Source organism: Apis cerana, linkage group LG2, assembly GCF_029169275.1.
Source record: "Apis cerana isolate GH-2021 linkage group LG2, AcerK_1.0, whole genome shotgun sequence".
NCBI classification, from domain to species: domain Eukaryota; kingdom Metazoa; phylum Arthropoda; class Insecta; order Hymenoptera; family Apidae; genus Apis; species Apis cerana.
In genome coordinates, this window is record NC_083853.1 from 551,518 (window position 1) to 566,900 (window position 15,383).

At 41.5% G+C, this 15,383-nt stretch overlaps 1 protein-coding gene across 1 annotated transcript in view; it reads right to left on the reverse strand.

Moving 5' to 3' along the window:
• The window catches only part of LOC107999592 (netrin-1), a 120,561-nt gene extending 105,299 nt beyond the window's left edge, over positions 1 to 15,262 (reverse strand). The window contains exon 1 of the mRNA XM_017059523.3: positions 13,180 to 15,262. Coding sequence (XP_016915012.2) covers positions 13,180 to 14,512 — 1,333 coding nt within the window. The 5' untranslated portion in view covers positions 14,513 to 15,262. The remainder of the gene's footprint in view (positions 1 to 13,179) is intronic.
• Between the last annotated feature and the right edge of the window lie 121 nt (positions 15,263 to 15,383).

A 15,383-nucleotide genomic window follows, 5' to 3' on the forward strand; every position in this document is an offset into this window, starting at 1 on the left:
GATTAAAACTTGCTGGCCGCGATTCGCCAGGAGAAATCTCTCTCTCTCTCTCTCTCTCCGTGTCCGCAATAAGAGTTGCTCAAACGGCGACTCGACCTATTCAGACCGCTAATAGCTGAAATCCAGCGGAGAGATGTGTTCCAGAGCACAGGGAAAGAACGAAGAAAGGAACAAAACCGCGTCACGTATACGCGGATCGACCTCACGTAGCCGACGGGCGAAGAGCTGCCTCGAAGAAGAAGCGAGCAAGGGGTGTGCGCAGAGGCTGAAATTCAGTTGGCGCGCGCGAACAGATCCTTTTAACCGTTAAGCGGGGACTAAACTTGGCCGGCCGCGGATCGAACGAGCGAACGCTTCGCGCTGAATAGCGATTATCGGGCACCGGCTTAGATAGAGGAACCGAAAAATTTCTCCTCCCTTCCCTCGTTTTCCACCGATTGAACGCCATTACCGTCCCTCCGTTCAATTATTCGAATCGCCGAGGAGTTTATTTCTCTTCTTTCCGCGGAAAAATTTCGGAGCAATTTTCGGAATCGTATCCGGTCGATCTTGTTTTTATCGAAGATCACTCCCAACTATTTCCATCGTTCGAGCCGAAATGGATAATTGCAACGATCATCGCAATTCGAATATCGTCGAAAGTGTGAAAATGATAAAACGAATCATCAACCACGTACGTAACGTAAAAATACGATCGAAAACAGGGACAATTTAGGAAATGAAGAGAAAGGGTGTGCGCATGCGCGAGATTATCCGCGGTCGAGTGTGGCGCGCAATTTGAAATCGTAGATAGCGATTTATCGGCAACAAATTCGATGACACTCCTACGGCTATGAGATCGTACCGCTTTCTAAACCGCTGCAGCTTTATCTAAATCGACAGGGCGATATCGGCTCGCCTCTAACGCAGCTAGCGATTTCGATACTTTCTACCAGTCGGATGTAAAGTACTCGCTATCTTCTACGACGTATAATCTCGACACGGCACGGCTACAAGGATGATAACAATGTGATAAGAAGGCCTTTTTATCGAATAATAAAATCCTCGAGGAATTCTTTCCGATCGATCCCCCCGATACCGGCTCGAATACCGTTCGAGTATCGCGCGCCGAGATTTAAAAATCCTCCCATCCTCTGATTGAAAGATAGCACGTGCAAACGTTTCGAATTTAGATATCGGATCGTTTAGATTTTTAAAACGATTATTTTCACGCTTGTTTAATATAAAAAGAGCATGTACGAAAATAATTTTAATTAATTTTAATTGCAATTTACCGTTATGCAATTTCTTCGGAATCGAAACTTGAATTTCTCCCGAAATGGCGATAGATATTTCCCTAGATCAAATGGATACGTGCTAGAAAGCATCGAACTAGTTGCGAGAATTATCAAATAGCCGCGATTAATCGAAATCATCACGCAAACTGATTGTTATAAGCGTGTGAAATTTTAGAATTAAATTCTCAATTACCCGAAAATATCGAACGGCAGTTTTATCGAGTTGATAAATCGTTCGATGAAACGATGCACGTTCGTGGCAACTAAATCAATTTATTTCACGAGGACCATAAAACCATTCGAATCATTGATCTCGTTTCGTTTAGGGATCAAACACGATATTTATCTTGGTGAGAAATTGAAACTTATGTGCTCCTCTTGATAAAGTGAAGAACAGAGTTTATCGCGATTCCTTTTTAATAGATTTTAACGATACGTTGAGAAATTTCGCCAAATAAAGTCCATTTGATATTATTAGAATACCAAATATTTTCTTTAAACAGACAATAACGCGGAAAGTGGAAAATTGGTTTATGCATAATATATCCGATGATAATCGTGTCGAGAGGAATTCGCCGGCGCAGAGCATGGGTTAACGTTTCCTCGAACGTGCTATCTTCGTCGCCAGACGATGAACATCCCCGATAATAATGCGCCAACATTGGATTTTCTCTTCTGTAATTTCATTAGCCCATTACCTACCACCTGTTCCAATAGTTAATTTTGCTATTTCCATTTTCACCGAATTTTCTTACGTATTTCACGATAAAAATATTTTTCTCGACGAATCGAAGGTGCACTTTTCAACAAGTCAAATCAAACGCGATAACTCTTTCGAAATTTGAATTCCAAGAAAAAAAAAGGGTTGTGGGGATAGAAATTTGCGAAAGAAACGAAATAATTTCAGAAAGATCGAAACAAGAGATCGGGCGTTTAACGGAATATTGTAAACAGAAAATGGCATTAAACCGCGGACGGCGAAGCGAGAAAGCAAGAGAGTTTAAAAGCGACATGCAATTTCAAGATTGCGAAACTTCTCACGCCTCGGTAAGAGTTACACGACGTGTAATGAAATTCTCGTGGAAACAAAGGTCGTTAAATGGAAAAAAGGAGACGGGCCGAGAGATGGAGAAAGGCCAACGGGGGAAAAAGAAAAACGCGCGCGTCGAGGCGAAAGGAAAGCAAAGCAAAAGCGAGGAGCGAGGAGTAAAGCGACAGAAAAGTCGCGAGACGCGGTGACGAGACAAGTTCCATCGAGCGGTTTCTAAAAGGCGATGCCAACCAGAGGCCATTTAAGGGAATCCCTGGCCAAAGGTGCCGGTGACCTCGTTGATCCTCCAACTGGTTTCGAACGTATCCGCGGAGGATCTTTTGTCGTTTTTTCGCTTTGCAAATCGCGACAAAAGGTAACGAACGAAGGAACGAGAGCACGGTTTAAGGTGTGCAAAAATAAAGAAGTGGAAAGCGGAGCGAGAAACCGCGCGCGGCGAGACAAGGAGAAAAAGAGAGGAAGGGTAAATCGGTGGAGGGCGGGCGTGCGCATGCGCGCGTACGGGTATGCGGTCGCAGTTTATTTCGGGATGAGCGCGAACGCTCCGACTTGGCCAAATGACTGCGTGAGCGACTGTCTCGTTATTGTTGTTGTTGTCGTTGACTCGATACTTGGAGCCAACTTGACGACGTTCCAATCGCATCCCCTCTTCGTGTTTTTCCACTTTTCTAATATTCTCGGGGCAGAGATCGCCGAGAAGAAAGCGACAACCTCCTTCTTAAATCTCTTATCTCGGTGATTCGATCGCGTTTCACTCGGAATCTTTTCGCGATACTAATTTATTTACTCGAAATTGAAAAATTATCGGACTTTTTCAAAGAAGCATATAAAATTATAATCGCAAGATACGCAATTTTTATAAAGTAACGATCTATTCTACAATTTTTAAACGCAAATTTATAAAATCGATGAAAATAATTTTCAAACATTGCCATAGAAGATATTTTATTCACTAATATAAACTTCGAACGAATATCAATGATATTCGTTAAAATTTATTCGATCAATCGGGAAAGATTTAAACGAACAAAAATATGTAGATAAGAAAAATAGAGGAAAGACTTTTTCATTCGATCTTCATCATTGAAAAAACTGGTTACCATAAACGTTTTTCTCTTAAAAGTATTCGTCTTAAGATGGCATTCGTTCCCAAAATCTCGTGTTAAGAAGAAGAAAAAAAAAGAAAGGATAAGTATTTCAATTCGAGAAAATACGAGTTTCGAGCAAAATATGTGGCCGACGATATTACAAAATTTATTCACTACACAGTATCGCCATTTACGATTAATATTTTACTATCTCGTTGCACGTGCATATGGGACACCGTACATCGCTTTCCCATTATGCAAATACGTGGTACAGGTTAAAAAAAAAAAAAAAATCGTGCGAAAACGAGAACAAGAAAAATTGGATAAATAAAAGTTAGAGATGAGAAATAAATTTCAACTCAATAAAAGAAAGAAAAAAAAGTTTATCGGTTTGTAACGTTATTTAAACTGCGTTTGATTAAAAATTAAACAAAGTTACATCACATTACGAAAATTAATCGATTCGTTATGATAATTTGGATATGTGAAATAAAACATGAAGATTTATTGAAATTTTGTTACTTGATAAATGATCGAAAGAAGAAACTTTATAAAAAATGAAAACTTGTCTGATGATTTCTTACCGAAATAAATGTATTCCACGTATAAGAGAAAAAGAAATAAAAATTTCCAATTCAAATTCCACGGATTTAAAAAAAAATCCCGGCTGGAAGAAAAATCGTAGCGCCCTTTTTCGATCTCGCACGGCAGGGAAGCCGTGGAGCGAGCGCTGCATCGATAATAATAAGCGCTTGTAAATTGAGCTTAATTCGTGGAGGAAGTTGCGAGATGGAGAGAAACCGCGGCTAAAAACGACGGAGGAGAATCCTCGAGCCAGAATACCCGCAAATCGCGGAAGCACCTGTGCACCAAAGAAAACGTGTCCACCGAGTCGCGGAACAAGATCGTGAACGAGTACGCGTGTGCGAGAATGCGCACGGACGCAGCCGAGTGCGTGCACGTAGACGGGAAGGGAGAACGCGTGGTGCACTCTCGAGACACCGTGTTTCACGGCAGACCGCGTGGCAGCTCCTGGATTTATTTATACGTCTCGCGTACCTAGCTACATACATACGAACGAGCCTGTGCACCGCTGGTTCGCGCTCGAATAAACACCCTGCGCGCCGCGCCAAATATCGCCTGTATTTATGGACGCGTCCGAGCAACCTTTCAATTCGGACAACTAACGCGAATTCAAATTTATGCTCACCTGGTTCACGCTCTAAGTATCCGGGATTAACACCGGGGTTCCAACGTTCTACGATCTCTGACGCGGTATTCGAACCGAAGGGGGAACAATAGTGGGGATAGGATTACGAGTTGTCGCTGAAGTTGGCCGAGAACGAGTTCGGAGTTCGAACGCGTCGTTCGACGTATTCGTTATCCGATGCTATTTACGATTTATCAAGCGAGCGAAAGTGTGAAATTGTTGATTCGGAAGTGATCTTTGGAACTGAAAAGTTCGCAAAAGGAGAGAGAGAGAGAGAGAGAGAAAGTAACGTTAATTAATTTCAATGTTGATCCTCTTAACCTCGATTTTAACCTCAATTCTCAATTTATTTTCGTTGAACGAGTGAAAGTGTGAAATTGTTTCAACTTTTCGTGATCGATATTATATCATGAATGAAATTAATTGATATTTTAAAAAATTTTGATCTTAAACAAATTGTACTTTATTTTATTTTCGACGATATTTATCAATGAGACAAGAAAAAACTTTGAGATCATAAGATTTATCTTTCTCCGTCGTTTTAACGTGAAATTAAAAAGGAAACACGTTCGTGCAGGTGGTACAATTTCTTAAATCACTTCACGTACGAAACAGGAAATAATCGAGACAACAATCTCTCGTATCGATCTTGTTGCAACTATACGATTTTTTTCACGACGAATTCTCGGAATCTTTGAAAGTTCTATCACAATCTGTTATATAACCGTTACGCAAGTACGTTCGAGTAAGATTTAAAGAATTTGGAATGCCGAAGAGGCTGTCGTAATTTCGTGACTGCCTTCTCGGCAGACTGCGTGGCAGCCAGCTGGAATCGTTTCTTGCGCCGAACAACTTATTCGTTCCACGTTGCTTTCGATTAATTCAAGAGCATCGTTCGAATGTTCTCGGAATATCTCGACGATAAATTAATTTATACGCAAAGAAAAAATGTTAAAATAATCAGGTAAGCGATTTATACGTTATTTCCTCTATTTTAATCGATTTGCAATTAATATCGTCGAATTCGAGCTTGTTAAACCGCGAATAAGTTTGTTCGAGAACGTTTCAGAACCGCGTGTCCAACTACCGCATTCACGCGCCTACAACCCATAAGTTATTCGCGTCCCGTACTCGACGAAGCCTTCGCGGCGGTCATTCGCTCGGTTTTTGAAATTGGGACCACGTAGAGAAGTTTAGCATCCGAATACGAGGATGGCGTTTCCTTGAGGGATGGAAAGACTCGAAGGCAGTCTCTCGCCGTGTAAATCTCGGCCGCGCGAGCACAGAGGCGAAAATCGAGGCGGTGGAAAGGCCTCTCACGCGCCAACGATATATTTCCTTTTCTCTTGGCCGCCGTGGCAGACGCGAACGCACCGTTTATTCCAGTGCCTGAACCAAATTCGAATCGTTGAAAGTGCCCTGATACCCTGCGGATTCGAGATACGCGATCGATCGATGTTGCCAATTCAAAGGTTTGGCCAAGAGAGGGCAAAGACTCGGTATCGGTTCGATACGAAGTAGGCTTTCATGCATTGGCTCTGTGATACGAAATTTACGACTCGTTACGTTTTCGGTGCGCACATAGGGAGAGAGCGAAAGTCGAAGAGATTTTCGTATCCTCTTCGATGTAAATGCAAAAAGACGAATGATCGCGAATGGAACTTGGAGAAAGAATTTTTTATTTTATTGAAATCTTTTATCTTTTATTAAATTGTATTAATTGCGGTAGTAATAACGATATATAAAAACAAGAAAATCATTTTAAAAAATGACACAAACAGAAAGTTTTATCCAAATAATTTAATACTCTTTAATATTATTCTTTTATATCGAATAAATTATGCAATGAAAATTAGTATACTTGTTGTACAAAAATGATTTGAGAAATAAGATAAGGAAATTTGTTAAACTGTTTCTATTCTTTCTCTTATCGTCGGAATAATCATGCTTCTTATTTATCCACCATGTTTTATACGAAGCTTTCACAATTAACTATAATTGCGAATAATTCGAATAAAGAGACATCGACAATTGCATATAAATTATACGAACGTTTAACAACTATAAACGATTATCAAAAGATTTAGGATCGTCATGAATAAATTGTTCCATAATAAGTATCATTGCGTTACGCTAAAATTAAATCTTCAAATGTGTCGATGGAAAAAAAATGGAAGGAAACATCCATGATACCCGAGTTTACAATTAATTTTTATGTAATAATCGATATTTTCTAATACGATTTGACTGTACGTAATTCACAACGTATCTACGTACATATGACGTGGAAAGTTGGAAAAAGTTTTTCCAAACTCTTCAAACAGGGTAAATACACTCGGATGCAACTCGCATGGTACAGCTATGATTTCGAATTTACCGATCGAGCGGCGGAAAAGATGAAACGACGAAGATGGGAGAAGAAAGCGGTGGCTGAGAGGAAGAGAGAGAGGAGGAAAGGACCATTCATCCGAGAGGTCGCGACGACTCCCATTCATGCAAAGCGCGTTGGCCTCGCATCGCGAGGAAGAATAATCGCTGTGGAGGGGAGGGGGAGGCCGACGTAAGACTGGAGAACAACATTCGAAACGTGGCAGGAAAAAAGAGGCGTCCAAAGTTATTTATCTTTCCATCCCTTTTATATCACCGGGCCAAACTTGTAAACTTGTTTCGCGTAATTTTACTCGCTAAATTTTGTTTACAGGATATTTTTATATGGACTGTTATGAAAAATGAACGTAGAATGGATCGGAAAGCGTCTAATTATTTATTAATTTTATCTTTTCTAAGTTTCTCCTCTATTCATAATTTCGAAGCATTTGGTTTTCCAGCGGAAAGTTTTCTTCGGTGGAAATTTGTTAACTTAAATCGTTCCAAAAATTTTCCAATATTCTTTATTTCGTTGTTTTCAACGGTTCGTATAAAAATGTACGTTTCAGAAACCCCTTTTCGCTTGCTATTTTAATTTAGCACGTTCCAAAGATCCGTTCCTTAACTTTTCCCGCCGACTGGAGCGGAGAAGGAAAAAAGAAGAAGAGGAGGGCGGCGAGACGAAGCGGGGGTTCGAATTAAATTACATTTTAATTTCGCGGCCATTTCGCCCCCGCGATATGCCAAATATCCGACGCAATTTACATTTTAAATTGGACGCTTCTTGCCACCACGAGGCCTCGCCGCGTCGTCTGGGTTGCCGTCGTTTGGCAAAAACCCCTCCCCGATGCAGATTTTCAAAAACTTGCAACGCCGCCGCTTCTGAAAAACCAGCCGAGCGTCCACTCGAGTATTCTACTTACTTTTTTCCCTCCTTTCGAATCTACATTTCAATTTCCAAGCAGAAAATTCCCGATTTTCCTCTGCTACATTTCATCTTGGCGGCCACTTAATTACGAGCACCACTCGTTTTCGCCGCAATTCCTTGTCTTCCAACTGCTCCTACCTTTTCTCTTTCTCGTTTCGAGTGATCTTAAGTGGCTACGATATTGGATTTCCTTTTGTTCCAGTCTAATAGGCTTACTTAAATAATCGAAAAGTGAAATTTTCCTTTCTTAAATAATTTACAGTCATTCGCGTATAATTTATAACGATAACTCTTCGAGGAGAAGAAACCGAACTTATTCGTTTTTCGAGTAAAGTCTGCATGTACGGATAAAATACGCAAGCACTCGCAAGCATCGCCATAGCAACCGTTTAATTGGAAAAGTAATAAAATCGTCGAGTGTTTCCTACGACGCAAAACGTTGTAATCGTTCGCGAGTTTAGAACGATCGAAACGGAGGAATATAACAAATTATCGCCAAATTTATAAATTTGTAAAAATCTCTCATTTCGCCAAGAATATTTGCTTAGGCTTCTCGAAACGCTCGAAAGGAAGACGAGGGAAAATGGAAGGAGGGAAAGTTGCTCCGAGTTAAACACCCCTATTAACCGAGCTCGTATTCGAAACGCGGAATTCGCCGTAGAAAATCGTCACGCGAACTGAATAATTCACGACTGGTAAGAGATCGATTCCGAATCAAATATATAGCGGGTTTACGAACATTTGATGGATAAATGTTCGGATCGAGACGATGATTTTTGTTGAAAAGTTTTACGAGATGCGCGATAATCTCTAAAATGATTCCATAATAAATCGGTGGAAAGGCATACGTAATATTTTTAACGACGAAGAACGTTGTTTGATGTGAAATCTTTTGTGTAAATTAAAATGTCCCAACGCTGGAGAACACGCGCCAATCTTTACAATCGCCATAAATCGGTTATCGAAACTATATGAAATAAATAAGCTGAAAATTTCCATCGAGCAACATTCACATAAATAATTGCGAACGAAAATATATAACCGAGGTGACCCATCGAAAACCTTTCGACCTCGGTTCGAGGGGAGCAAGAAAAGAAAAATTTAAATGTATATAAAAAAATGAAAGAAAAAGGCAGCTGAAAAAGCTGCCATCCTTTGCACGGCTCGCTCGAGAGCGAAAGTTAGCAACCCTGTACGGAGGAGAAACCAAAAATCCTGTATCTTTACAAAGCAACGTCGCATATGCCGCCACTCGCGAATCCTAGCATATGTCACTTAAGCGCTTAAACGATGGCTTATATCGCAAGAACAAAAAGGTGTACAGTTAGGAAACGTGTTGAAAAGAACTGGCAATACTTTACATTTGCCAGGAAGGGCAGAAACGTACGGTACAGTAGTATACGAAATTTACGAGTCTTGCTAAAGTGACAACCGCTCTTTTATTTACTTTTCGTGTTTACGAATCCTACTTAAAATGGCTTTTATTTATTTCGTATAAAATCGACATTTTCTTTTAGGCGGTATTTTTTAAATTTTTAAAAGTTACAACCAAGTGAAATTAAATTTTAAGCTATCACGCTAAGAAAAATTTCCATAAAATATACAATTCTTCTTTATCTCGATATTTCGATTTATAAAGAATAGAATTCGATTTACTAAGAACAAGGATTAAGTCGAGTTAAAATTTTTGGATACGAATTACAAGCTGATACATTGATTTCGTTGGTGCGTTGCATGTGTGTTAATGATATGAAAGAAAAAGGAATATCAAGAAAATTTTTCTTATTTAAGACACCAAGAGAGTAAAATAATAAATAAAACATATATCGAGAATAAATAGAAAGAGAAAATATGTAAGAATATTTTCCATTTTTGCCTAGTGATATTGAGTAATTATATTTTAAAATCCTTAAAATACGACGTAACGCATGATATCGCACACCAAAAATGTGTTTAAAGTTTTACGGAAGAAAACAAAAACTTGTGCGAAGCAATTTTACGGAATGTAGGTTGTCTGAGAAATTTTAAATAATTTTTGAATAATGATATATCTTGCGAAGATAATAATTAATCTCTTAGTCGAAATCGAAGATTTTCGAAAGTCGTTCCCGTGGTTTCGCAACAACGCGCTTTTCAATCATAAAACGAACATACGCTTTAATTGAAAGTACTTTTTTTTAACAATTACACTTTTATCGACAACAATTTTTTTTATATTTCTCACGAAAAATTAAAATAAGATATATTCAATTTGATAAAAGTCAATAAAATAAACCAATAAAATAATAAAATGGAACAAGTCCATTCCGAGAATAGCATCGCAACTACAACTTAAACTAAAATTCAAAATAGATCAACATGTTAATTTTTCTCGTACAAACGATCGAATTGAAAGTTTTTTTTTAACAATTACATTTTTATCGACAATTTTTTTAAAAAGTATATTTCTTTCGAAAAATTAGAATAAGATACAACTTATTAATCAAAATAGATCAACATGTTAATTTTTCTCGTACAAAACGATCGAATTGAAAGTACTTTTTTTTAGTAATTACGCTTTTATCGACAACAATTTATTTAAAAGGTATATTTCTTTCGAAAAATTAAAATAAGATATATTGAATTTAATAAAAGTCAATAAAATAAACCAATAAAATAATAAAATGGAACAAGTCCATTCCGAGAACAGAAATAAAAGTATTTTTATGACACAACAATTTTTTTCTTATTTTAAATTACATCCCAACTACAACTTAAACTAAAATTCAAAATAGATCAACATGTTAATTTTTCTCGTACAAAACGATCGAATTGAAAGTACTTTTTTTTAGTAATTACGCTTTTATCGACAATTTAACAATTTATTTAAAAGATATATCTCTTTCGAAAAATCAGAATAAGATATATTGAATTTAATAAAAATCAATAAAATAACAAAGGAATAAGTCCATTCGAAGGATAAAAATAAAAGTATTTTTACGACGCAACAATCTTTTTCTTAAATTACATCGCAACTCCAACTTGAATCAAACTAGATTAACTTTCTAAGAAATCTTGTCCAAAGAAACGTTAAGTAATCCGAAAAATGACACAATCGCGAAGAAATTGGAAACGATGCTACGAGATTAATTAGTATTTCTGTAGCAATATTTCGTAGGATCGCGGTTACCGCGCGAAAAGGGCGGCCTTTATCGATTCGAAACGATTTTAGAGGGTGGTTTGCCCCCGACGTTTTTGATTTGAGCATGCATCCTCGATACGAGTCTCGAGGCAACGCTTCGCCGCTTCGAATTAAGGGGTGAACCAAAAGGAGTGCTCCACCCCAGGGGTTGATCCGCGGACGGAACGGAGAAAGGGAATAAGAGATGAAATTGCGGGAGAGCGAAGCAGAGAGAAACGAGCTTCTTCCTCCAAGATCTCTGCCTTCTTCTTCCCCTTGTTCTAAACGATAATAAATAAAAAATCTTTCCGAAAAAGTAAGTTTCTCATTCGTATTCATTAAATTTAAAGATATTCGTTGTAAGGATAAAAATGTTCGAAGGAGAGATTATCGATAACGAAAGGAATCGTTACAAAATTATTTTCCCCGATTGTAAAAAAATATATATATATAATTCTCTAAGAAAAATCATAAGAAGACGCACGAAAATAACCGCCTTTTCTCCAAATCTCGCAATCGTCTTAGATTCATTTTCCACTTTTTACCCAAAACTCTAATTATTTCGTTTCTTCTTGTTTAGCTTGAAAACTGTTTTCAGACTCGCGCGTAAAAGGATAAATAACGACGATATCCGTGTTATCTTAAACAGAAATCGGACCCCACAACGGAGAGAAAATATTTGGAATGAAATACAAGCGAGGATGAAAGCACTCGTACGGATGAAAATGTTCACTTTGTCGGAATATGGGCACCCCTTACGTCTCAAGCACGGGTGTCTCTCGTTGTAGGTAACGCGAGTCGACTTGCAGCTTTCGAGACAATGCGCGAAATATTTTCCACGCTGCGTTCGAGAGATATTTACAAAGAAAGCATGCCGTAAATATGGTAACAAAATATTGGGTAATACATTACTCTGTGGGACGAAACACGGCATTAGCTATTCTTTCACTGGAAGCACGAGTGAGAGAGCTAAGTAAAAATATTGCTTTCTTTTTCTTTTGGAAACGAGCCGCACGTTACCTCTCGTGTCTTAATTATTATTTTAATCGCCGTCAAGATTACTCGCGCATAAAAGCAACTTCACTTTCTACGTTCTTCGGCAAGAACAATGATATCAACCGCGACAAACGTAACGTTCGATCCATTGTGCTCTGTTTTTTTCTCCCACATCTCGATTGTAACTTTTATGATCTACGTGCGGGGTTTGATAGCTTCATAAGCTCATTGTTGTGCCGTAAACCAAACGTTAAGAATGAGACCAACCTTCTTCTCGGGAAGAAGAAAAGATAAAATTTGCTTTAATTCTTATCCGAAGAAAGTCGAGATTAACTTTCAACCTGAACCATGTTATTCGTCGATGCGTGGCAATTTTCAATGAGGATCCATTTGTATCTTCTATTATTATCTTCTCGAATTAAAACGCTTCTCCGTTAATGTCCTTTTAATTATACTACAATTTAACATTTTTTTTAAACTGAAAATACCATATCCACATTTCACTTGCAACAATTTGATAAAATTCAATCTTTTCGCCGTTGCAAATCTTTCGAACAAATTTTCTTCATTCGAATTTCTCTCTTCAAACGAATTTTCTATAAATTATTTTGATTCTGGATATTGTGATAAGTAATCGAAAATTTTACGCAATGAAATATAAATTTTATTACAATCTTTCGAGATCGAACAAACACGATTATTTTCCTTTTAAGGATCAACAACGAAATTCTAAAATGTACCTTTAATTTCAGACTCGGATGCCCTCAAAGTCCAAAATAATATAAATATAAAATTTACGTTTATAATTACATATCGTTGCGAAAGCTCATTAATACTTTCTTTATCGCAAGATACCAAATGAGATAAGATATCTTTCAACGTTGTTCAATTCTAGATTTGAAGCAAACGTGCGAATAATACTAATCACTGTTGAAGCGATTAAAAAGAATTGAAGATTGCAATAAGATATAATTTTCGAAAACGCTATTGGAATTAACACCTCGAAAAACGTAAAAACGTAGGCTAGAAACGAAACGCGAACACTCGGCGCGGATTGGAAAGAGGAAAAATGAAAGGAGACTCGGGAAGAAAGAAGACTAACCTTTGCATTCGTTGGCATCCCTGGCGGTGGCTCGCGCCCAGGGTCGATCGAAGTGGAACGGCCGACATCTCTCGCAGTCTCTGCCGGCGGTGTTGTGCCTGCACTCGCAGGCGACCTCGCCGTCCTTGCCTTGGACGCACCTCGCCGCGTGGCCGTTGCACTTGCACCTGCCGCCGACGGCGAAGTCCGAGACGGCGTAGTGGTGGGCGAGCGTGCTCGTCCCGAGGCTGCCGGCGAGGGTGCTGCTCGTCGTGGTCGAGACGGTGACGAAAGCCCCCCCCTCGCCTCCTTCCTCCACCGCGTCGTTCGACTGCATCTCCTGGGGAGCGATCACCTGGTGCACCGAGGGCAACGCGGTCGCCAGCGGGTCCAGCGAGCCCCGAGCCGAGCTCTTCTGGCTCTTCAACCTCTCCTCCCGCTCCCGCTCGCGCTTCGCCAACTCCTCGAGGCCGAGGCCGTGCTCCTCAGCACCGAGCTGCAGCACTTGCTCCTGGGACGGCTGCTGGGGCATGTGAAGCCGGTTGAACACCACGCGGACGTCGGTCGCGGTGACCCAGTCCTGCAGCACCGGCGAATTGTCGAAGTCGGAGGCCGACGGCCGCCCCTCCAGAGTGCTGAACGCGATCCTGCCGACGGGCGCGAGCCCGTTGCCGCCCGTGTACCGATGGCTGTCGGTGCACCTCGCCTCTTGCTCGTTCGCCTTGGTGATGGTCGCCCGGTTCGGCCTCCCGTACACGCGGCGGCACTGGGACGAGTAGAATTGGAAAGGCTGCCAGGTCTTCCCGTAGTCCATCGACTTGTAGATCGCGATCGAGTCGGGCTTGGCCGCCCTCGGGCAGAATTGCAGGCTGACGTAGGTCAGCTCGTACTTCTTCCCCAGGGAGAGGGTCAGGGTCACGTTGTCCGGCGGCGCGGAAAAACTCTGCGACGTGACGAGCGGCTCGCTCCGCCAGCAGGTCACGTTGTTGGGGTTGCTCACGTCTGTCAGGTAACTCGCGGGGAAACGGCGCCGCGGCGTGCTGTCGTCGCAGATGTGGCACTGACCTATACCCGTGCTACCGCCCGGCTGCTCGATCACGTCGCAGTACCTCGTGGGGCCGCCGCTTCCGCAGGTCGAGGAGGCCTCGATCGCCGCGCCGAACGCCGCGTTCACGAAATTCGGTATGCATCGTCGCGGCCTGTCCTCGTCGTAGCACGGGTCCGACGGGTGCTGTTGGCTCGGGAACGTTTTCGCGTAGATCTCGCTCCCCGCCAACGCGTGCCCGCCACCGAGCAGAATCACTCCGCAAATTATCCCGACGAGCAGTCGCGCGTCCGTCGATCCGCTCTTCATCCTCGACGGTGGTGTTATTCGCGCGCCAGCCGATTTTCTTTCTTCCTCTCTTCCTTCCCCCCTTCCCGGCCCCCTTCCCCCTCTCCCTCCCTCCGCCCCGCTCTGCCTCGCTCTTTCGCCCCTTCCCGCTCGCCCCTTACCGTGTCACCTACGCACAAACCGTCCTTCTTTCCTTCGACGATCGTTTCCTCGCTCCGTTCTTCTCTCCGATCACTCCACAACAACGACGAGGGTTGCGGGATCCTCTCTACAGCTAGTCGCCAACTTTCACGCTTCTCGCCTCGTCATCTCGCGATCCCGGTCGATTCAAAGTAACCATTCAAAATATCGATGCCAACCGCGAGGCCGCTTGCTTCGATCGATCTTTCTTTACTTGCATTATCGCGGGAACGAAACGCGAAATCTTCTCCGAGCCTCGCTTCTTTCGATAAATTTCATCGGAGAGAGAGAGAGAGAGAGAGAAAGAGACAGATAGATTGACTCAGGTGTATTCGATTTTCAGAACGCAGAACGCGCGTGTCAATTTCATTCCTGAGCGAGCTGGTAATGGATCGTAACGAGATACAGGGGCGCGTGCGCGTGTTACACGCGAGTCGAAATGTGTATATGCGGCTCGAAAAGACGGTACGCGGCACGCCGCTCCAACCGAAGCGATACGATCCGAAGAGGGGACGAAAAATCGGCGATCGACGATCCTCCACCGACGGCGGCTCGCCGCTAACTGAATCACCGTCCTTGCACGGTGTGCATCCGAACTGTTCCGAGTCTCTCTCTAGCTCGCAGTCATCCCCACCACCGCTCTTCCTTCGCTCACCCGAGTCTCCCTCTCTCTCCCCTTTGACCGCCGGCTCGCATCCTCTCGTCCAAGACC